This window comes from Bos indicus x Bos taurus, chromosome 22 (assembly GCF_003369695.1).
Source record: "Bos indicus x Bos taurus breed Angus x Brahman F1 hybrid chromosome 22, Bos_hybrid_MaternalHap_v2.0, whole genome shotgun sequence".
Lineage (NCBI taxonomy): Eukaryota > Metazoa > Chordata > Mammalia > Artiodactyla > Bovidae > Bos > Bos indicus x Bos taurus.
In genome coordinates, this window is record NC_040097.1 from 93,907 (window position 1) to 114,924 (window position 21,018).

The 21,018-nt window shown below is 60.4% G+C and overlaps 1 protein-coding gene across 6 annotated transcripts in view; it reads right to left on the reverse strand.

Moving 5' to 3' along the window:
• Positions 1–337: 337 nt before the first annotated feature.
• Positions 338–21,018, reverse strand: part of CFAP100 (cilia and flagella associated protein 100) — a 28,030-nt gene continuing 7,349 nt past the window's right edge. For 2 of the 6 annotated variants that reach the window (XM_027523113.1, XM_027523114.1), the window contains 14 exons: positions 16,663–16,763; positions 14,643–14,829; positions 12,689–12,756; positions 12,455–12,618; positions 12,187–12,267; positions 11,707–11,888; positions 10,099–10,131; positions 9,892–10,018; positions 8,019–8,070; positions 7,795–7,946; positions 4,848–5,058; positions 3,683–3,888; positions 2,810–2,903; positions 1,735–2,020 (listed from right to left, as the gene is read on the reverse strand). In XM_027523113.1, coding sequence (XP_027378914.1) covers positions 1,907–2,020; positions 2,810–2,903; positions 3,683–3,888; positions 4,848–5,058; positions 7,795–7,946; positions 8,019–8,070; positions 9,892–10,018; positions 10,099–10,131; positions 11,707–11,888; positions 12,187–12,267; positions 12,455–12,618; positions 12,689–12,756; positions 14,643–14,829; positions 16,663–16,763 — 1,772 coding nt within the window. In that variant the 3' untranslated portion in view covers positions 1,735–1,906. Of the gene's footprint in view, positions 1,702–1,734; positions 2,021–2,809; positions 2,904–3,682; positions 3,889–4,847; positions 5,059–7,794; positions 7,947–8,018; positions 8,071–9,891; positions 10,019–10,098; positions 10,235–11,706; positions 11,889–12,186; positions 12,268–12,454; positions 12,619–12,688; positions 12,757–14,642; positions 14,830–16,662; positions 16,764–21,018 lie in introns of those variants that run through there. The other 4 variants (XM_027523115.1, XM_027523116.1, XM_027523118.1 and 1 more) reach the window with 3 other exon arrangements.

Genomic DNA, 21,018 nt, shown 5'->3' on the forward strand with positions numbered 1-21,018 from the left:
CTGCATGGCATGGCCAATAAATAAAAAAAAATTATTAAAATAAATAAGAATGTTCAGGAAGAACACAAGCTTTTGGGTGTTTCTTCAAGTACATTCCATATTAAATTACAGTCCTGAGTTAAAACTCAAAAGCTTTCATTTCCAAGGTAATCACAACTAGGCATGAAAAAAATCCTGCCGCCTTGTGGCCATACCCTGCAATAGCAACCTTAAGAGTTTTGCTTATGAATACCTGTTTGTTGTTCAGTCCCCAGGTCGTGTCCCACACTCTGCGACCCCACGGACTGCAGCACATCAGGCTTCCCTGTCCCTTACCATCTCCCAGAGTTTGCTCAAACTCATGTCCATTGAGTCGGTGATGCCATCCAACCATCTCATCCTCTGTCGTCCCCTTCTCCTCTTCCCTTACCACACCACAATCCACAGTGGGGCTGGGGCTGACTGCGCAGCTCACCCCACGGAAGTGTTGGGGGCGGATCCCACACCTCACCCCACGATGAGGTTGACCCCGACCTCACCCCATGGTGGAGCTAGGACTGATCCCACTACTAACCCCACGGTGGGGCTGACCCAACACCTCACACCACGGTGGAGCTGGGGCTGACCAACACTTCATCCCACGGAGGAGTTGGTGTCTAACACAATACCTCATTCCACGGAAGAGTTGGGGGCTGACCCCACACCTCACCCCACAGTGGAGTTCGTACTGACTCAGCACCTCACCCCAAGGAGGAGCTGGGGACTGACCTCACACCTAATCCCACGGTGGAGCTGGGCCTGAGCCCACACCTCACCACATGGAGGAGCTGGAGCAGACCCTACACCTCATCCCACGGTGGGGCTTACCCCATAGCTCAGCCCTTGGTGCAGCTGGGGCTGACCCCACACTTCACCCCATGGTGGCGTTGGGTGTGACCTGAAACCTAGCCCCATGGAGGAGTAGGGGATTGACCCAACACCTCACCCCACAGTGGGACTACCCACCCCTCACCCCGTGGTGGAGCTGGGGCTGGCCCACGCCTCACCCCACTGTAGAGCGGGGGCTACCCCACCCCTCACCCTGTGGTGGAGATGAGCTGACCACAGGCCTCACCCCACGGTGGAGCCGGGGCTGCCCCACGCCTCACCCCGCGATGCAGATGAGCTGACCCCACGCCTCCACTCAGTCCCCACCTAGAGAGGACCCTCTACATCCCTCAGGTAGAAAATGGATGAACCGCACGACTCGTCTCAGAGAGCCCGGGTCTCGGCCCACATCCCGCCTCAAGTGTAGCAGCGCTTGTTCCCACACTTGAGCTCTTCCGCAGCCAGGAGCCATCCTACAGCCCATCAGCACTGGGTGGAGCTGAAGAAGATCCCAGGTGGGTCTAGGGTGGATCTCACACAGCACCTCGGTTCACAGGGAGGCTTTACCCCGTCACCTCAGGTTAACATGCAGCTCATCTCCCATCTCACCTTGTGCTGAACTGCAATTGATCCCACCCACATCTGTCTCAGCAGCTGACTGAGAGGAAATCCAAATGGGCTCATCCCTTATCTTTGCTGTTCAGTCACGAAGTCACGTCTGACTCTTTGGGACCCCATGGATTGTAGCACATCAGGCTTCCCTGTCCTCCACTATCTCTCGGAGTTTGCTTAAACTCGAGTCCATCCAGTCGGTGATGCCATCTAACCATCTCTTCCTCTATTCCTTATCATTTCCTGGTTTAAGTGACAAATGAGGGGAGACTGACATTGTGTTACTGTGTCTGCCTCCCAAGACACAGTACCCAAGCGACACAGCTTTTATTTCAGTTGAGTCTGAAGGCATAGCGTGGGGGGTGAGGGGCCCGTGCAGGCGTGCAGACTCTGCCTCTGCTCCCCACACCTCCGTCTGCTTCTGCTCAGCCAGCAGGAGGCCCGCGCACTACGTGAAGAAAAACAGGTGCTCCTCCCTGTCCTTGTCCATCAGCTCGTGCTTGGACTGCTCCTTGGTCTTCAGGGCAGGTGGCCGGGATCGGCACACTAGCCTCCTGCCCCGCTGCGGGGAGGGGACCCCGTGAGCCTGCACCCCGGCCTCACTGCACCCGGGCTGAGGCCTGGACACCTGCCCTGAACGCACGGGAGCCCGGGGCCCAGGCCCAGCCCAGCCTCTCCGGTGGCTGAGGTCATGTGTGGTCTGCGGGCTGGCCAGGGCCTCCGAGATGGCCGGGGTAGGGAAATCTATCTGGCCTGCACGCCAGGGTGCTGGGTGAGTGGGGGTGGGGGAGGAAGGAGGCACCTGGAGACTTGGGAGACGCCAGGCTAAATGGACATCTCTCCCGCCACGAGGATCAGGAGAGACCCCATGGGATCCACATTGGTCCTCGGGCCAGGGTCAGGATCGGGACTCTTTAGGGACCACAAGTCTAGCAGGCCAGTGGCTACGCTGGCCCGTACGCTGTGGGTGGGAGACGCAGTGGCTGGGGGACCCTCAGTGAGTGAGGGGTGATGGCCTTGGCCTGGGGTCTGGCTGGAATGTAGGTGGGACCCCCAGGGGGCACTGAGCTGTGGGCACCTGTGCTCCTAGGGAGGGTTGGGAGGTTGCCCGGAGGAAGCAGGTCCTCAGGGGCGGGGGGCGGGGCAGGCCTGAGAATGGGGACCCTGGCTCCACCCTGACATTGCTCTGGTGACCTGTCTCCCCATAGGACCCCAGCAAGTGTATCTACAAAAGTGGGCGAGGCCTGGCGGGTCTGCAGCCATGAGCCCTCCAAGCCACGCCCCCTCGATGCCACCACGCCCCTTGGGGCCGCCACGCCCCCGGGCCACGCCTCCTCGGGGCCTCTCTTACCTTCTTCTTGACCTCGGCCTGGGCCCGCGCCTGTGCGCGCAGCAGTCGCTCCTCCTGCAGCTGTTTCTGCAGCTTCGCCTTCTCTTCCCGGAGTCTGGGTGCAGGAACGGCGAGGTTAAGGACCAGAGGCCCGGAGAAGGCTACCAGCTCCTCCCCACGCAGCCTCAGGCCTCGGCGCCGCTCCGCCCCACCTCCCTACTGGCTCTGGCCCTGGTTGGTTGGGAGGGCCTGGCTCAGGGCTCATCTCCCGCTGGAAGGCCCAGGTTCCTGGCTTCCCCTCCCTGGTCACTGATGCATCGCCACCCTTGAAAGCCCAGGCCCCAGCAAGGTCAGTAGTCCCGAGTCCTCCTGTCTGTACTTGAGGCCACCAAACCTTTGTCCAGTGCCTGCCTAAGCAGGGTCTGGGGACCCAGGGGGAGAGCCCTTGTGTGTGGGAAAGACATGGCTGATCACAGATGGCCATGCCTCAGGACTCTGCTGGGACGGAATGACCCAGGTGACCAGGAACTGGCCTGCACCCCACTGGGCCCATGGGGCACACCCTTTGCTGATTCCCCTTCAGTGGCTCTCAGGCCAGCCCTTTCCCTCCCTGGGCTCAGGCAGTACAGCTTTTTGCCCAGAAAGTGCCTCTCGCTCTCCCTTCTCCTTGGCGGCTGGGCGTGGGAGGTGGGGGGGTCACCCATCACTTCGCTCCCGGGGTCCCTAAGGCCACCACATGCCTCTCCCAATGGAGGGACCTTCCCCACTGGGCTGAGCCTGTGGCCCCGTCTGAACCCCAGACACCCCCCTCCTAGCGGGGAGCCCCAGGGCGTGCCCCTGTCCTCAGGGCCAGCCCAGAGCTGGCGGGGGTGTGCAGGGCTCCCCCCCACGCACCGGAGGCGCCTCTCCTTCTCCTTGGCTTTCTCGGCCTGCTCGATGCGGGCTGGGGGCACGCGCTCCAGGTTCTCAAGCAGCTCGTCCAGCTGGTGTTCGATGGTGGCCAGCATCTGCACGGTGCCCAGGCTGGATTCTTGCTGGCCACCCACGCAATGCCGGTAGACGTCCAGCACCTTGCAGTTCAGACTCTCCAGCAGCTTGTCCTGTGAGGTGGGCAGGCCTCCCTCCAGCGGGGCCGCGCGGGCCTGGGCTGCCCCCACACCTCAGCCAGCTGACCTCCTGGGGCTCTGCCGAGCTGGCAGGGGGTGCTCGGGAAGTCAGGGGGCACAGAGCTGGACAGTTGGGCTTCTCTTGGGCAGAGGGCCGCGCCCTGGGGCTCTATGGTCAGCCAGATCCCGGGTCCCAGTGCCTATTGGGGCTCCTGCCTGGACCCGGGGTGCCCTCCGAGGCCCTGTGACCTACTCTGCCCCTGCGCTGCCCTCAGCTCCCCCCGGGATCACGTTCTGTGGCCTGCTTTCTATAGTGCTGGGCTAGATCAGCCCCCCACCCCCCCCGCCCCAGCCTGTTCTGATGTTCAGAAGACACAACACCCCTGTCCCCGGGGGTGGCCAAGAGGGCGGGGGAGGGGCAGAGGGCACAGGGCACAGCTGGCGCCCGATAGTCTGGGGGTAGTTGCCCAGCCCACTCTCAGGCCTCCAGGTACTTGGCCCAGTGCCCAGCAGGCAGGAGGCTCTCAACAGCAATGACCTAGGAAGCTGGGTGCAGGCCCCGGACCCCTGGGCTCTGTGCTCTCTTACCCTCCCGGCCTGGCTGGGGACATGCCTGCCTGCCTCCCTGAAGGGTCACCTCCAGACACACTGAGTGCTTAAGAAGCAGATGAGTTCACGGAAGGAAGGAGGGATGGAGGAGGCGTGTTGGGGCGCTACGCATTCACGGGGCGTAAGCTCATGGCTCTGATTTGGGCCCAGGCCTTTGCCCAGCAGTGCCCGTGGGTCCAGCCCAGAGTCTGGCGAGTGGCAAGGACCACAGCAGCCCCAGAGAAGCACGCGCCTCCGGGCTGGCTCTCCCGCGGTCTGGGCCCCTCTGGCAGGGATGACTCCACCCTCTACTGGGGCTATGGCCACGTGCCCACCGCTGCCATCTGCCCGTCCAGGGGCCCTACCTCCTGATCACCCTTGAACTCGCCAAAATGGAAGACGCGGGCTTTGAGCTCTAGCTCTGCGGCCGTCTCCTCCTCCTTGGCGATGGACATCATCAGCGTGGTGATCCACTGCTTCAGCTGGTTCACCTCCCGGTCCCTGAAGGGCACCAGCACCTCTGAGCCTCCTGGCCCTGCCGCATGCTGAGGGCCGAGAGCCCCAGCCTCAGAGGCCCTGGTGAGACGCAGGGGAAATCTAACATCTTTAATAATCCATGCTAAAAAAGGGGGGGGACCAAAATCTGCCTTATTGAGGTATATAATTCTCCATAAAATTCTTTCGAAATGTCCAATTTTTTTCCTGACCATCATAATCTAGTTTCAGGACAGTGTCATCAACTGGAGAGAAGCCCGCCCCCTCCACTCCATCTCTCCTGGACATAAATACGGAGCCCCGGCACCTGTCCCTTCGTGTCTGGCTCTTTCACCCAGCACTGTTTTCAGATCTGTCTGTTCTGTAACGTGCCTGGTCAGAGCCTCGTGTCTGCTTACGACCACTGTGGTCCACCGTGTGGGAGACCAAGCTTTGTGGACATTAGGCAGCTTCTACCTTTAACCTCTTGGGAGCAATGCTGCCGTGGACATTCACTGGACAGGGTTTTGCGAGCCCGAGTTTATAATCCTCTTAGGGGCTTCCCTGGTGGCTCAGCTGGTAAAGAATCCGCCTGCAATGCAGGAGACCTGGGTTCGATCCCTGGGTTGGGAAGATCCCCTGGAGAAGGGAGAGGCTACCCACTCCAGTATTCTGGCCTAGAGAATTCCATGGACTGTATAGTCTACGGGGTTGCAAAGAGTCAAACACGGCTGAGCGACTTTCATTTTCACTAGGGATAGGATTGCAACAATCACCTTTTATATGAAACATATTAAATTTTTCTTAAGTCTTTCATGTTCATGGCAGACATGCATTATCTGCTGGGGTTTCTGGAGCAGGAACCCTGGCTCTTATACTTGACATGGTCTGGCCAGTATGGGCAGCAGCATGCCAGTCCTGACCAGAGTGAGCAGGACACTGGTCACTCAGCCAGCTGTGCCTGTGGGGCCTAGAGGTGCCCCGTGCCCTATGGTGGTTCTGAAGCTCCACCCAGGTGGACAGAGCTACCGACACTTTCCTGTGTTTAGGCAAAGTGCCACGGGAGCGGCCCCTTTGCCCTCTGTCGCGAGCACGGGCGCCGGGGTGCAGGCCTCCGCCCCCTGGCAGCCCTCCAGCTGCAGCCCCATGGCTGTGGGGCTGAGGCCAGGAGGCTGAGTGTGAGGCGGGTGGAGCTGGCCCGCCCAGCCCCCCCAGGCTTTCAGAGGCGGGTGGCCAGGGGGACCACCTGCAGCTCACACACACCCCCCCTCCAGGCCTGGGCCCTTATGGGGGGCAAGCAGGTCACCTAGGATAAGAACAGAGGCCGGACCTCCCCTCAACCCTGAGTGTCCACTGCAGAGTCAGCAGGACATCGCCTGGTGGTACCTGACTGCCAAGAGTCCAGCCTGTTCCTTAGAGCTTCCTCCACATCCACTGCCTGGACACGAGAGTGGCCCTGCAGCCAGCGCTCCTTCTACATGGACCGGATTGTTGGGGGGGGCGGGTGATTTTGTTCTTCTATTTCTTTCCCAGGTGTTTGGGATAAAAAGATGCCTTTTGCCCACTGTGTATGTGCTCAGTCACATCCGACTCTTTTTGACCCCATGGACTGGAGCCTGCAAGACTCTCCAGGCAAGAATACTGGAGTGGGCACCCGTTCCCTTCTCCAGGGGGTCTTCCCAACTCAGAGATCGAACCCGAGTCTGTTGTATCTCCTGCACTGGCAGGAAACACAGTTTTTCCTGAGAGCTCATGTTTCAGCATTATTCCGGAGACTCTTGGTAGGAAATTATCCAAGGCAGGATGTCGGTCAACAGGACGTGAGCACACAGTCAAAGCTGTGGGCTGGCTCCACCTCAGGACCTCTGCATGTGCTCCCTCTTCCCCCAAGAGTCCCTGTGGTGTCCCATCACTCAGGAAGTCCGTGGCTGAAAGGACACCTTCCCTGGGAGCCTCCCCTACCCTCTCCCATCTGCCGCCAACCTCCACTCCAGCCTCCTCATAGGACTCTCTACTCCTAGCACGTGTTACTACCCACAAGGCAAATCTGCAAGCCTCTAAGTTGGCTCCCCTGGGCTGCCAGCTCATGGGGCACGGTTCACCTTATTCATGAAGGGCCCAGACCCTGGCCTGATCCAGAATGGGTGCTTACTCAAGGTTCGGGAGTAAAGAGGTGATCCCCTGCTCCCAGCTGGCCTCACCTGGAGCCAGACCCTGCCCAAACGGGGCCGGCAGGGCTTGGTGTCAACAACAAAACTGAGGCCTCTCTGTTCCAGAAACTTACTCTGAGCCAATGCTGGGCAGAAAACACTACATGACGAAGGCTGGAGAGTCAAGTAGCTTGGCCCGTGTTACTACTATTAAATAACAGAGAACAGCACTAATCTTTATAATCGTTAGTAAAATAAATGTGCATGTGCTCAGTCGCTTCCGTCCTGTCGGACTCTACGACCCCATGGACTGCAGTCCACCAGGCTCCTCTGTCCATGGGATTCTCCAGGTAAGAATACTGGAGTGGGTTGCCATTTCCTCCTCCAGGGATCTTCCCGGCCCAGGGATGGAACCCACAGCTCCCGCATTGCAGGCAGATTCTTTACTGCTGAGTAAAATAAACATTACAAAACCACCTTGGGGGGTGTTCGTGGAGATGCCCCCTTCCGACTGAAGGCTGCTCCAGGGTGGGGAGAGGTCAGCCCCTCAGGGCTCCACCCGCCTGGCCCACTCTGAACCTCAGGTCCGGGCCCAAGAGGACACGGCCTCTCCCCAGAGCCGGCAGGGCCAGCACCACGGACAGGGCAGGGTGGGCCGCCCAGCCACGGAGCCCTCCCTGAGACCTACATGCGGGTTTGAGTGTTCTTCAGGGTGAAGCTCAGCTCCTCCAGGGCCTCCTCCATCTCCTGGGTGTTCTGGACCAGAGACAGGTTCTGCTCCTCCAGCTTTGTGAAGACGTCGAGGAGCTGCTGCGGATCTGTGAAGTATAGCTCCGGCTCCTGTGAGCAGAGCCAGGTGAGGCCCCCGCTCAGCAGGCCCGGCCCCGGAGCCCCGAGGGAGCCGGCACTCACCTCCTCATCGTCACTGTCGAGGTCATCCTGCACAGGGAGGGTGGAGCTGGACCTGCGGGGACACGGGGTCGGGGCCTGGGGCACCTCCCCAAGCAGCCTTCATCCCATCCTCTGTCCCCCAGGTGGCCGAGGCCATGGCTCCAGCCTCCTCTCAGCCCCCAGCGGTCACACCGCACCGTCAGTCCCTCTCACTCTAGTTAGAATAAAGCGCGGCTCCTACCTCAAGACTCCCGCCCCAGCAGCTCCTTCCTGCAATCCAAGAGCCAACCCGACCTCAGACCCACGGCTCCCACTGCCAGGCCCCTCCCTGGTCCCTGCTCTTTCCCTCACACCTGGGCTTTCGCTGCCCCGCTCCCTCCTTAGGACGTGTCATCGCTGGCCCCTCTCACAGCTGTATGCACATCGATTTTATTGTGTAGTCAGAGTCATGTCCGACTCTGCGACCCCATGGACTACAGCCCACCAGGCTCCTCTGTCCATGGGATTTCTCAGGCAAGAATACTGGAATGGGTTGCTATTTCCTCCTCCAGGGGATCTTCCCAAACCAGGAACTGAACCTGCATCTCCTGCATCGGCAGGCAGATTTAACGCCTGAGCCACCAGGGAAGCCCCAGGCACACGGTGCCACTGAATCGCCACATGAGAAACCTGCCATCAGAAAGCCGGCCGCCTGCCCGGGTCACCCTTGGCCTGGAAGGTGCCCTTCCGAGACTTCCTTCCGGGACACAGCCTGGGGCCGGGCTGGGCTTCAGCTCTGATTCGGCCTCCTGGCCAAATGCCTTGTGCGGCCCACGACCTGCCCAAATGTGCACAGTGGCCATGGTCACGGGGCTGGCAGGCCGAGGTCCCAGACCTCTGCTCCCAGGGACCTTCCCTGCCGCCGGGAGCTCCAAGGCTGAGGACATCTCGCCAGAGGAGGCACGCACATCCGCCCCCAGAGCTGGAGACCACAGCCCTGCCCGGAGGGGTTACGGGGACCAGAGCTAACCTCTGCACGTGCCTGGCCTTGGGCTTGGTGATTCGCCAAGCGCGCCACAAAATCAGAGAGAAAGGTACAAGACCCAAGTCTGATCGTGTCGGCGCCCTGCTGAAACCTCCTGGCCTCTGCAGCCCCGGACCCCAGGGCGGGGACTCGAGGCAAAGCGAGGGTGCAGCCCTGCCTGGCTGTCAGGCTCCCGTGCCCCTCCGCACCTCGTGGGGAGCCCGCCAAGAGAGGCTGGGATGCACAGTGACCGCTGGAGGAGCAGGGGCCCCGGAGGCGGCGTGGGGCAGGCGTGTCCTGTGGTCAGTGGCGGGGGTGGGGGCAGGGGTGTCAGGGAATCACAGGAAGACATTCAGGACAGGTCCCAGGGTGGCTCAGTGGTCCCCGAGGGGGTGTTGCAGGGGCTACGGGGTGAGTCATCGGGGCTGGATCTGGCCGGTTGGTTTGTCCCTTACCGTGTTTTGCATAAGACTTGAAAATAACTGTCATGACTAAAGTCTGGGATATTGTATATGAAAATCCAGACTTCCTGCTTCCCTTTCAAGGTTTAGGGGCTCTGTCAGCCCCCGGCCAGCACTCTGGACTCTGAGGGTCCAGGCAGGTGGGTCCTCTCCCAAGCATCCCCCCAGCTGCCTCCTCCATGCACCTTTGACTGTCCCAGCAGCACCCACGTGGGCCATCCCAAACTCAAGTTCACCAAATCACACGAACATAAGCGTCTGCTCAGGAAACACCTCGATTTTCAGGCTTACGTTTAACTCTAGACCCTCCAGGCTGGACACGGCCCTTCCTCAGCCTCTCCCCTGTTCCAGGCACCCCAAGCTGGTGCCACTGGGGGCCACTCCCCAGCAGGCCAGTCTCCTCCACCACTCCCTCCCCACGCCCACTCACCTTTTGGACTCCACCCCGCTGGGCATGCTGGGCAGGGTGCCCTGCTGCTGGCTGGCAGTGCTGGGCAGTGCCTGGTGCAGCTGCATCATTTGCAGGAGCTTGGCAGGCCTCCTGGAGTTCTGCCCCTCTGGGGGAAGCAGAGGGGGCTGTCCACCTGCCCACCCCCCGCCCAGAGAGAGGCTCCTCCAGCTGGGGGCCGCCACATACCTCTGGAGCTCAGCTTGCCCTTGGTCTCTGGTCCTGTGGGAAGCCAGGAGAGGCTCAGGGTCCCAAGTACTTGCCCAGGGACTCCCCAAGCGGCAGGACTGCTCAGAGAGCTGGCCAACCTCCCAGAGCCTGTGGGCTGAGCAGTGGGGGTTGGGGGGGCTCTGGGGGATGGAGAGGCCTGACCCAGGGGTGGGTGCTCTGGGGGATGGGGAGGCCTGGAGGAGGGTGGGGGGCTCTGGGGAATGGGGAAGCCTGGTGGGGGGGCTCTGAAGGATGGAGAGGCCTGGGTAGGGGGGCTCTGGGAGATGAAGAGGCCTGGGTAGGGGGGCTCTGGGAGATGAAGAGGCCTGGAGGGGGGTGGGGGGCTCTGGGGGATGGGGAGGCCTGGGGGGTGGGGGGCTCTAGGGGATGGAGAGGCCTAGAGGGGGTGGGGGGCTCTGGGGGATGGAGAGGCCTGGAGAAGGGTGGGGGGCTCTGGGGGATGGGGAGGCCTGGAGAAGGGTGGGGGGCTCTGGGGGATGGGGAGGCCTGGGGGGGCTCTGGGGAATTGAGAGGCCTGGGTGGGGTTCTGGGGGGATGGAGAGGCATGGAGGGGGGTGGGGCTCTGGGGATGGAGAGGCATGGAGGGGGTGGGGCTCTGGGGATGGAGAGGCCTGGGTGGGGCTCTGGGGAGGGAGAGGCCTGGAGGGGGGTGGGGCTCTGGGGATGGAGAGGCATGGAGGGGGTGGGGCTCTGGGGATGGGGAGGCCTGGGTGGGGCTCTGGGGGGATGGAGAGGCCTGGAGGAGGGTGGGGCTCTGGGGATGGAGAGGCCTGGGTGGGGCTCTGGGGATGGGGAGGCCTGGGTGGGGCTCTGGGGGGAGGGAGAGGCATGGAGGGGGTGGGGCTCTGGGGATGGAGAGGCCTGGAGGGGGTGGGGCTCTGGGGATGGGGAGGCCTGGGTGGGGCTCTGGGGGGAGGGAGAGGCATGGAGGGGGTGGGGCTCTGGGGATGGAGAGGCCTGGAGGGGGTGGGGCTCTGGGGATGGGGAGGCCTGGGTGGGGCTCTGGGGATGGGGAGGCCTGGGTGGGGCTCTGGGGGGATGGAGAGGCATGGAGGGGGTGGGGCTCTGGGGAGGGAGAGGCCTGGGTGGGGGGACTCTGGGGATGGAGAGGCCTGGAGGGGGTGGGGGGCTCTGGGGGATGGGGAGGCCTGGGGGGCTCTGGGGAATTGAGAGGCCTGGGTGGGGCTCTGGGGGGAGGGAGAGGCCTGGAGGGGGGTGGGGCTCTGGGGAGGGGGAGGCATGGAGGGGGTGGGGCTCTGGGGAGGGAGAGGCCTGGAGGGCGTGGGGCTCTGGGGGGATGGGGAGGCCTGGGTGGGGCTCTGGGGAGGGAGAGGCCTGGAGGGGGTGGGGCTCTGGGGATGGAGAGGCCTGGGTGGGGCTCTGGGGAATTGAGAGGCCTGGGTGGGGTTCTGGGGGGAGGGAGAGGCCTGGAGGGGGTGGGGCTCTGGGGATGGGGAGGCCTGGAGGGGGTGGGGCTCTGGGGATGGGGAGGCCTGGAGGGGGTGGGGCTCTGGGGAGGGAGAGGCCTGGCCAGCGGACACAGGTGCACCCGCCCCTCCTTGCTACCTCTGTCCCCCACCGAAGACAGCAGCAGGCTCTCCTTGAAGGCCTCCACCACCTCCTTGGCCTGTTTAAGAGCCAAGTGCTTCTTCTCCTGCTCCTCCAGCCACTCCTTGGGTGACAGCTTGTACAGGAAGTCCTTGTAGACCTTGTACTGCTGCAGCATGTCCTCAAATTTGGAGATTTCGCTGCACCCGGGAGGGGACAGGCGAGGTCAGGCTCCATCCCTGGGCCCCTTGGAGGGGAGGCAGCCCGGACCCTGCATGTGGGCGAGAGGGCCGGCCTGCGGGGCAGCACAGCTCAGTCCCCAGGTCACTGCCACTCCCAGGGCAGAAGGGCCTTGGGGTGAGCCCTGCCCCACGTCTCGGCCTCAGCCACCCACAAGGCTGGGGCTCCTGGACATGATTAGGGTGCAGAGCGGTGTGCCACACGGAGCTCCCTGGGCCCTGGGAGACACAGAGGGGCCAGTGCGCCCCCTGAACTCACCTCTTGATGTTCATGATCTGGGTGGTCAGCTCACGAATCTCCAGGATCTTCTCCATCTTGGCTTTGGACTCTTTGTCAGCCCTGGGGGAGGGGGGCGGAGGGGAAGGGGCTCAGGGGAGCATCCACGCTGCCTTCAGTCAGGGCTGCAGGCGGGGAAGCTGCCAAGCAGGGGCCTGAACTGAGGGCAGGGGTCTGTCCACGGCCACTGCAGGCGGGATGGGGGAGTGGTGGGCGTGCAGGCCTGGGCCAGGCCCAGGCAGGGGCTCACATTCTCAGAGCCTGCACGGAGCTGCGGTCGTTCTCCCTGAGAAACTCATCGAACAGGGCTGCGTCCTTCTCCAGGAATTTCTCCGCCCGCTCCAGCTCGGCTTCCTCCTGGGCCGCCAGGCTCTCCAGCCGCTGGATCTCGCTCCGCTTCATGTCCAGGGCGTACTGAGGGCGGGAGCGGCATCATGCGGGCCCACAGGGACAGGGCGCGGGGCCCATGGGGCAGCCAGCCTACCTGGATGAGAAACATCTGCCGGTTCTGGTCCACGTAGCTGTTGATGTTGTTGGGCTCCAGCTTCTTTTCTGCAGTGAAAGGCACGAGGCATCTGGGGGTGAGCAGGCAGTGGGAGCAGCACTCTCAGGCGGTGGCCAGGGACCTGTGAGCCAGGAGGTGCACTACGCCCGCCCTGAGGCCTGGGTCACAACAGGGGTCACAACAGAGCGAGCTCTGCCCCCAGGCTGTGCAGATACAGAGCAGTCTGCATGGCTGGAGTCTGGCCAGGTGGGAAGTCCCTCCTCGGGTCTGACTGCAGTTGCTCTTGCTTGTAGCACCCTTCTCCCTAGAATGAGGCTCTGGACACCCCACCCTGGAAGTTTCACCTGGCTGGTGTCCTGAGGAAAGGTCTATTGGCCAGGACAGTAACAGGATGGGGTGGTGAGAGAGAAAACAAGGCAGCAAGATCTCTAGTTGGGGCGCCCTAAGCCTCCAGCAAGGCTTCCCAGGCGGCACTGGTGGTAAAGAATCCACCTGCCAAGGCAGGAGATGCAAGAGACACAGGTTTGATCCCTGGGTTGGGAAGATCCCCTGGAGAGGAAATGGCAACCCACTGCAGTGTTCTTGCTGGGAAATCCCATGGACAGAGGAGCCTGGGGGGCGACAGTCTACAGGGTCACAAAGAGTCAGACGTGACTGAGCATCTGAGCACACGTACAAGCCCCCAGAGGCTAAGTCCACCCTGGCAGGGTTCAGCCGGGTGGGAGGAAGCTGGGATGGCCATCAGGGCCGCCTTCTGGAGCACAAGCAGCGAGGCATCGCAGTTGGGGCCAAGGCCCACGGGGCCTCTTTGCCAGCCTTTCTGAGAGCACGGGCTGGGGTGCCCCCGCTGTGGATGCAACGGTGGGCTCTCGGCCTTGTCCTCAAACCCGCTCCTTTCCAGAAGGACGTGCCGCATCCAGGAGGCCTGTTTTAAGTCGAGACGCCTGGCCTGGCCATCCTGAACTCCTCGAGGAAGTCAGACCTGCTGGGTCCAGTCTTGCCCACTTGGATGCCCCCTGCTACTCCCGGGTTTTAGCAACAACAGGCAGTGGAGGCAGAGAGAAGACACAGGTAGGGTGCCTCACTCGAAACGTTAAAGACATTCAGGGCGGAGGCCGGGGTCTCTCCATGTTCACATTCAGGGCCCGTAGAGCCCAAGGGGTCCAGGACTCTGACCTCAACTGGTTCTTTCAAGCTTACTGGTCTATACTTCATCGGGAGAACACTGATGCATATGTTTAGTACTTCAGACTTCCTTGTTTTGTCCCTCAGTCATGTCCGACTCTTTGTGACCCCATGGACTGTAGCCCACACACCAGGCTCATCTGTCCATGGGATTCTCCAGGCAAGACTACTGGAGTGGGTTGCCATGCCTTCCTCCAGGGGATGTTTCCAACCCAGGAATCAAACCCGGGTGTCCTGTGTTGCAGGCAGATTCTTTACTATCTGAGCCACCAGGGAAGCCCTTCAGACTTCTTACCGGGTGATGAAAATAACAACAGCTCACACACAGCTGCCTCTCACTACATGCAGTGAGTGAAGACACTGAACCCCGGGACCCACGAGGCTAGTCAGCAGCAGAAGAGGCAGCAGCAGGACAAAGCTGACTTGCCCAGGACAGACAAGCCAGGTGAGATGCCTACATTCGACACACAGTGAAGCCTGCCCTCACGGCGCAGCTCAGCATTCCGACTGCACACACCGCCAGGGTTTAAAGGCTGCTAGGGTGGCAGTCCATCTGGAACTGATCCTTGCGGCCTGGGAGGCAGAGGTCAGGCATAAAGAAGGCCTGTTGCCCCCCACACATACACACACCACACCACAACCCCGCATGGCTCAAGCCCGCTCAAAGCACTGCTCTATAGGAAGGGCAAAGGCGGGCCTGGAGACCGGGGCTGGGGACCGCGGGGCACAGAGCGGGGGTGGGGTGCACCTCGGGTCATGGCGAGCTTCCAGGCCACCTGCTCGTGGAAGCTGCGCAGCTGCTCGGCCCGCTCCTCCTGGTCCTCCGTCTCGTCCTCCAGCTGCAGCTCGCGGCGCAGGCTGGTGTGCTTGGCAGACACCTTGGACGAGTAGGTCATCTTTTCATGCACCCGCAGCTGCTTCTTCTGCTCGCGGTCCTGTGGGAGGCGGGCAGGAGGGCAGGGCTGGGTGGGGACGGACGGACTGGCCCCTCCCCGCCGCCTGTCCCATCAGGACACGCACAGGCGGAGGTGCACACTTGGAGGGGTGTGGGGGCCCGCGCGTGTGCTCTGTGCAGGGGGGAAGCGCTCGGGTGGGGAGCATCTCTGTGCAGAGAACGGGGTGCAGGCAGGCAGGGCACCAGAGGAACTGGGGAACCCTGGTCAGATGTGATTCCAGTCCAGGGTTGCAGGGACACGCTCACTGCCTCGTCCATCTGAAGGTCATACTTAAACCGAGTGTCTTGGGCTGTGATTTCTAACTCTGACAAACCAAGTCTCAAAGAAGCTGGATCATCAGAGTTTCCAAGTTTGATAAGGAAGCTCGCTACTTACTGGGGGTGACCTGGGGCTGGGGGTCACTGGGGATCAGTAGCACCCCAGTCCTTCACTTGGGAGGGGTCTCAGGATGGGGGGTGCTTTCTTCCCGGTGGCCTAGTGCCCACCCCTCCTGCCACCCAGGCCCTGAGGATGCTGCTGGCTTGAGCCTGCATGTGGCTTCCCCTGGTCAAATCCGACATCCCACTGGTCCTGCCAGTAACAACGCCCGTTCCCCTCTAATGCGTGGTGGGCCCTGACTTGTGTGTCCTGGTACAAGAAAACGGAAAGAGTCACCCGCGAGGATTCCAGTCGGAAAAGGTCTGCAGGTGGAAGGCACTGGGAGGCTCCTCAGAGTGAGGAGGCTGGGGCTGTGCTGGGGGGGTGGGGTGGGAAGGGCGGGCAGAGGGCCCCGAAGGAAGGCAGAGGGTCCCTGAGGCCGGTCCAGGCTGGCAGAAGGAGGTCCAGGCTGCGCTGCTGCTGGATGGGGGGGAAGTGTGTGTCGGCGTGTGTGTGTCAGCGTGTGTGTGTCTGTGCGTGAGTGTGCACTCGTGTGCGGGGGTGTGCACACGTGTCTGTGTGTTTAAGTGTGTGGGCATGACAGTGCTTGTGTGCGTGTGTGTGCACGCGTGTGCGGGTGCACGTCTCGAGCACCTCTCGCCCCTCCGTCCAGGCGGGAGGTGGGAGCATGACTGGCACCCCGCGGAATCCTGATCAGGTCTGGGCTGGAGCCGGAGGCCCTACCCATCCCCAAGTGTCCCTGGTCCTGGTCAGGGTGGCAGAGGGAGCCGCTGCCTGAGGAATCTCAGAGGCTGAGCCCTGAGCTGGGGGCACACAGGCCACCCCTGAGGGAGCCCGGGACACTGGCCACGCCTGTGCCTCTGACCATGTGTCCCAGAAACACGGCCCACTGGGTGAGTCCCCTCAGCCTGGCGGGGTGAGGTCCGTCATGATGCAGGGCAGTGGAGGGGCAGACTAACTGGGCGCATGGGGGTGCAAGAGACTGCCGGCGTGAAGACACAGCGTGCGCTGGGGACAGGGCTGACCCTGAGACCCCCACGCACGCAGAGACACAGCTGTGTGTGTGCACGTGTGTGTGCACGTGTCTGGCCCCCAGGAAGTCCAGTGAGAGGGGACTTTGCAAGGCTAGAGCATGTGGAGGGTCTCCCAGGGCCTGGGGCCCAGAGAGGGTGTCGGGAGGGGATGGCGTCTACACCAGGTTCCACAGAAGATGAGGCACGCTGGCTAAGCCTCTGGGACAGACGCTCCCTGGGGGCCCCCTGAAGACAGCCCGGGAATGGCAGCGGTGACGCTGGTAAGAGGAGGAGGAGAGAGCCGGGGCCAGGCGGAGTCGAGGCGCCTTCACAGGCAGCGTGAGCCATCGACTGTCCTAGAGCGAGTGTGCGGGGGACCAGTGCTCTGGCCGAGGCGGGCAGGCTCCCCCCAGATACTCACCAAGAGAGACTTGTTCCGCTCCTGTTCTCTGAGCAAGAAGAAGTCCACGTCCCCGGACATGTGGAAAGGATTCGCTGGCTGGTCAGGAACATTCTTGGACGCTGGGGAGGGAGAGGTCCCGTTAGAGAACCAGGGGCGATCTGTGCCTCCAGGGTCCTGGCGTCCCCGCCACCCAGCGAGGAAGTACCCACTAAAGCAGGCGCAAAAAGCAGACGCTCTCTCGGATCCAGCTGTGCCTGAAGTCCGTGCCTGGACTTCCCAGCTCTATAAACTTACCTGCTTGGTTTAGCCTGTTCAGCTTCCATCCCTGGCCTCTGAGAGACCGTGTAACACAGATATTGCTACATTCCTGGCCCTCTGTCCTCGCATTTAGTCTCAGGAACCCTGGGGCCATAAGGAAGAGAAGTTCCACCTGCCCTTTGTAAGTGATGCAACCGACTGACCCTGGAGTGTGCGCGGCCTGCCTGCAGGGGGCGGGGAGGCCAGCAAAGTGGCTCCGTCCCTGCAGGAGCCGCCAGGAGCAGCGAGGGCAGAGTGCCGGGCTGCTCGGGAGGTTGGGGCTGCCAAGGACCCCGTCCTGCTGCCCCCAACCCAGGCATGAGGGAGATGTTCCCCCAGCCCAGCTCACCAGGTGTCAGAGAGCATGGAACACAGAGGGTGCCAACCTGATGGCTCAACAATATGGTTGCTCTCCTGCTACCCTCGATTTAGAAGAAACAGGGTTCATCATTAAAAAAAAAAATCTTCAAATTAAAAGGAAATTTGTATGTGCTCAGTCATGTCTGACTCCTTGCGACCGCATGGACTCTGTCCATGGGATTTCCCAGGCAAGAATACGGGAATGGATTAGCTGTTTCCTTCTTCAGGAGACCTTCCTAACCTAGGAATCGAATTCACGTCTCTTGCATTAGCAGGCAGATTCTTTACCATTGAGCAGCCAGGGAAGCCCAGCAATTATTAAAATAAGGAGACAGACAACCGAGTAGAAAGGTAGGCGGAAGGCTTGTGCCTCATAGCACAGAATCATCAATGCCCCGTAAACACAGCTCGTCCCCTCGCTGGTCACGGGGAACATGGGATGCTAACGCATGCCCAGCGGCCCAGGTAACCCAGAAAGGAAGGGCTGGTGCCCAGGGCTGGAGCAGCGTGAAGTGACCGGAGCCCTCACAACCTGGTGGTGGGCTGTGAGCTGGTACAGTCACTCTGGTAGATGTTCGTGACAACTTCTGAAGTTTAACATCCCAGCAGCAGTTCCAGTCCTCCTGGTACGCGAAGGGGAAACAGCCTCAGAACAGCAGGTGGTGGACGAGGAGGGGCACGTGGAGTCCATCTCTCCCCACAGACGCATCAGCGATGCATGTGCAAATGGAAGGGCTGTCACAGAGCCCCTGCTGAACCCGCCAGGACCTCAGACTCCTAACAGGACCCCACGTGACCAGGCAGGACAAGAGCAGGAAGGAAGAGGAGGGGCGACAGGACCCGTACTCTAGGGGGTGCTGAAGGGCGGGGAGCTCCTGCCTCCAGCGAGGCCCCGTCACCGGTGGGGAGATGAACAAGGACAGAAGGGGAGCTTCAGGGGCTCCGAGGGTGCCCAGCAGCTGGCCAGTGGCAGGCAGGCCATGGTTTTTCCAGTAGTCACATATGGATATGAGAGTTGGACTATAAAGGAATCTGAGCATGGGAGAATGGATGCTTTTGAACTGTGGTGTTGGAGAAGACTCCTGAGAGTCCCTTGGACTGCAAGGAGATCCAACCAGTCCATCCTTAAGGAAATTACTCCTGAATATTTATTGGAAGGACTGATGCTGAAGCTGAAACTCCAATACTTTGGCCGCCTGCTCTGAAGAACTGACTCATTTGAAAAGACCCTGATGCTGGGAAAGATTGAAGGTGGGAGGAGAAGGGGTCGACAGAGGATGAGATGGTTGGATGGCATCATTGACTCGATGGACATGAGTTTAAGTAAACTCCGGGAGTTGGTGATGGACAGGGAGGCCTGGTGCACTGCAGTCCATGGGGTTGTGAAGAGTCGGACATGACGGAGCGACTGAACTGCACTGAACTGATGGGGACAGCAGACCATCAGCCATCCTCGGGAGAAAGGAGGGAAATGTTCTAGATGGCAAACGGGGTGGAGGCTGTACCCAGAGTTGTACACATTTATCAAAATGGATCAAACTGTAACCTGGAGGCTGTCACCGCACTGCATAGGAATGGTGCCTCAGTGAAGACAGACCGCAAGCCACAGTGCAGACCCCTGACCCTTAATGTCATGCTCAGCTCAATGCAAGCATCATGGGTGGAAGAGACTGTTGGGTGAACGGCTGGAATCAGCAGTGCAGGATCAGGCTGAACCCAGCGCTCACAGGTGGCTTCCAGGGAGGCAGGTGAGAGCACAGAGCCCACTGGGAAGGGGTCTGTGCACACACAGGCAGACACAGGTTCTCTCAGGAAGCCTGGTTAACGCTGAGCCAGAGGAAATGCAGGACCCACAGAAACAGCCTCAGTGACACCAACAGGAAGGGGGCAGACGTGCTCGCCACAGGGACAGGCTATCGGATGAGCACACCGTTTCTCCACCAGAAGCCCAGGGAGCAAAAGGACACGGAGGCTGCACTGCTCGGTTAGACAAGACTGAGGCGCTCAGATCTCAAATGACTGTGGATGAGAACAAATCTGTGGGAAGACGTTCCTGAGACAACTGGGTAAATCCGATGATGGTCTGGTTCACTGCTTCTGGGCATGTGAGAAAGATCCTGATATTTGAAAAATGCACACTGCAGGAATGAAATGACGTCTGGAGTTTATCCTGGCAAAACCTGTAGCAATGTGGATGCAACCAGAGATTATCACACTGAGTGAAGTCAGAAAGAAAAAGACAAATACCTGATGATATCACACAGACGTGGCATCTCACACAGGCCACAGGGACCTCCCTGGTGGTCCAGGGGCTAAGTGTCTGTGCTGCCAAAGGAGGGAGCCCGGGTTTGATCCCTAGTCAGGGAACCAGACCCCGCATGCCGCAACTACGGCTTCACATGCTGCCAACTAGAGACCCTGCGTGCCACCATGAAGACAGAGATCTCGTGTGCCCAGCTAAAATCCAGCGCACCCAAAAAGGGCTTCCCCGGTGGCACTGGTGGTAAAGAACCCACCTTACAGCAGGAGATGGAAGAGACGCAGGCTTCATCCCTGGGTCGGGAAGATCCCCTGGAGGGGGAAATGGCAACCCACTCCAGTATTTTTGGCTGGAGGATCCCAGGGACAGAGGAGCCTGGCGGGCTACAGTCCACGGGGTCGCAAAGAGTCAGATGTGACTGGGGGAGTAACACTTTCACTGTACAGCACAGATAGTCAATATCCTGGGATAAACCATAATGGAAAAGAATATAAAAAAGAATGTATATATGTATATAGCTGAATCACTTTGCTATACAGCACAACAGTGTGACTCAACTACACTTCAAAAAAAAAGACAACAAATTTTGAAACAGTAAGATATTCTGGCAAAGACAAAAAAAGTAAAAAGAGGAGAAGAATAGGTGAAGCAAACGTGGCTAAATCTTATCTGCTTCCTATCTGGTGACTAGCACACGAGTTCACTGACCTTCAGTCTCTACTGGGCAGGTTTGGATTTTGATAACTAAAAGAAAGAGGGAGTAGGGGTGGGCAGGGTGGACAGGGAAGCCCAGCCCCAGGGTGGGAGCTTGGCCAGAGAAGGCAGGCTCAGGGAACATGCTCAGAGCTGCACACCTCTGCAGGAGCAGCAGACTGGCTTGTGGGGCCGGGTTGGGGGTGGGGACAGCCTAGGAACCAAGAGGGAGTCCAGGCATGGAGGACACAGCAGGGCCCAGAGGACAAGGTGTGTGTGGCTGCCAGATGCATCCCTTTCTATCTCCTAACAGGTGGCAACCTTGCAACTCAGTGAAAAGCTACATTTCTCAGCCTCCCTTGCAGATACTGATGGCCCCATAACAAATGGAGTGTGGTAAGAAACTGTTGGGTGGGGCTTCTGAGGAAGATCTTTTCCCAGGGACGGCTGAGTTAGCCCTTCTGTTTCCTCCTTCTCCTTGTCTGGAAGCAGATGTGATGGCTGGAGCTACCGCAGCCATTTTATGACCAGGCAACAACCTTGTGGTTGAAAGACCCGAAAGTAAAGAAGGTCGAGCAAAAAGACTTAGAACCTGTTGCCTGGAAGATTTTGCAGGACTGCTTTTGGTAGAGCTCCACAGAGCCCTGGCCTGCCTCCACACTTCTCATTACCGGAGGAAAACTCAATCCTACTTCGTTGCTTAGTTCCTGTTACTTCAGGTCTCAGTAATCTAGTTTCTAACGAAAACAGAAGCTTTTCTCACT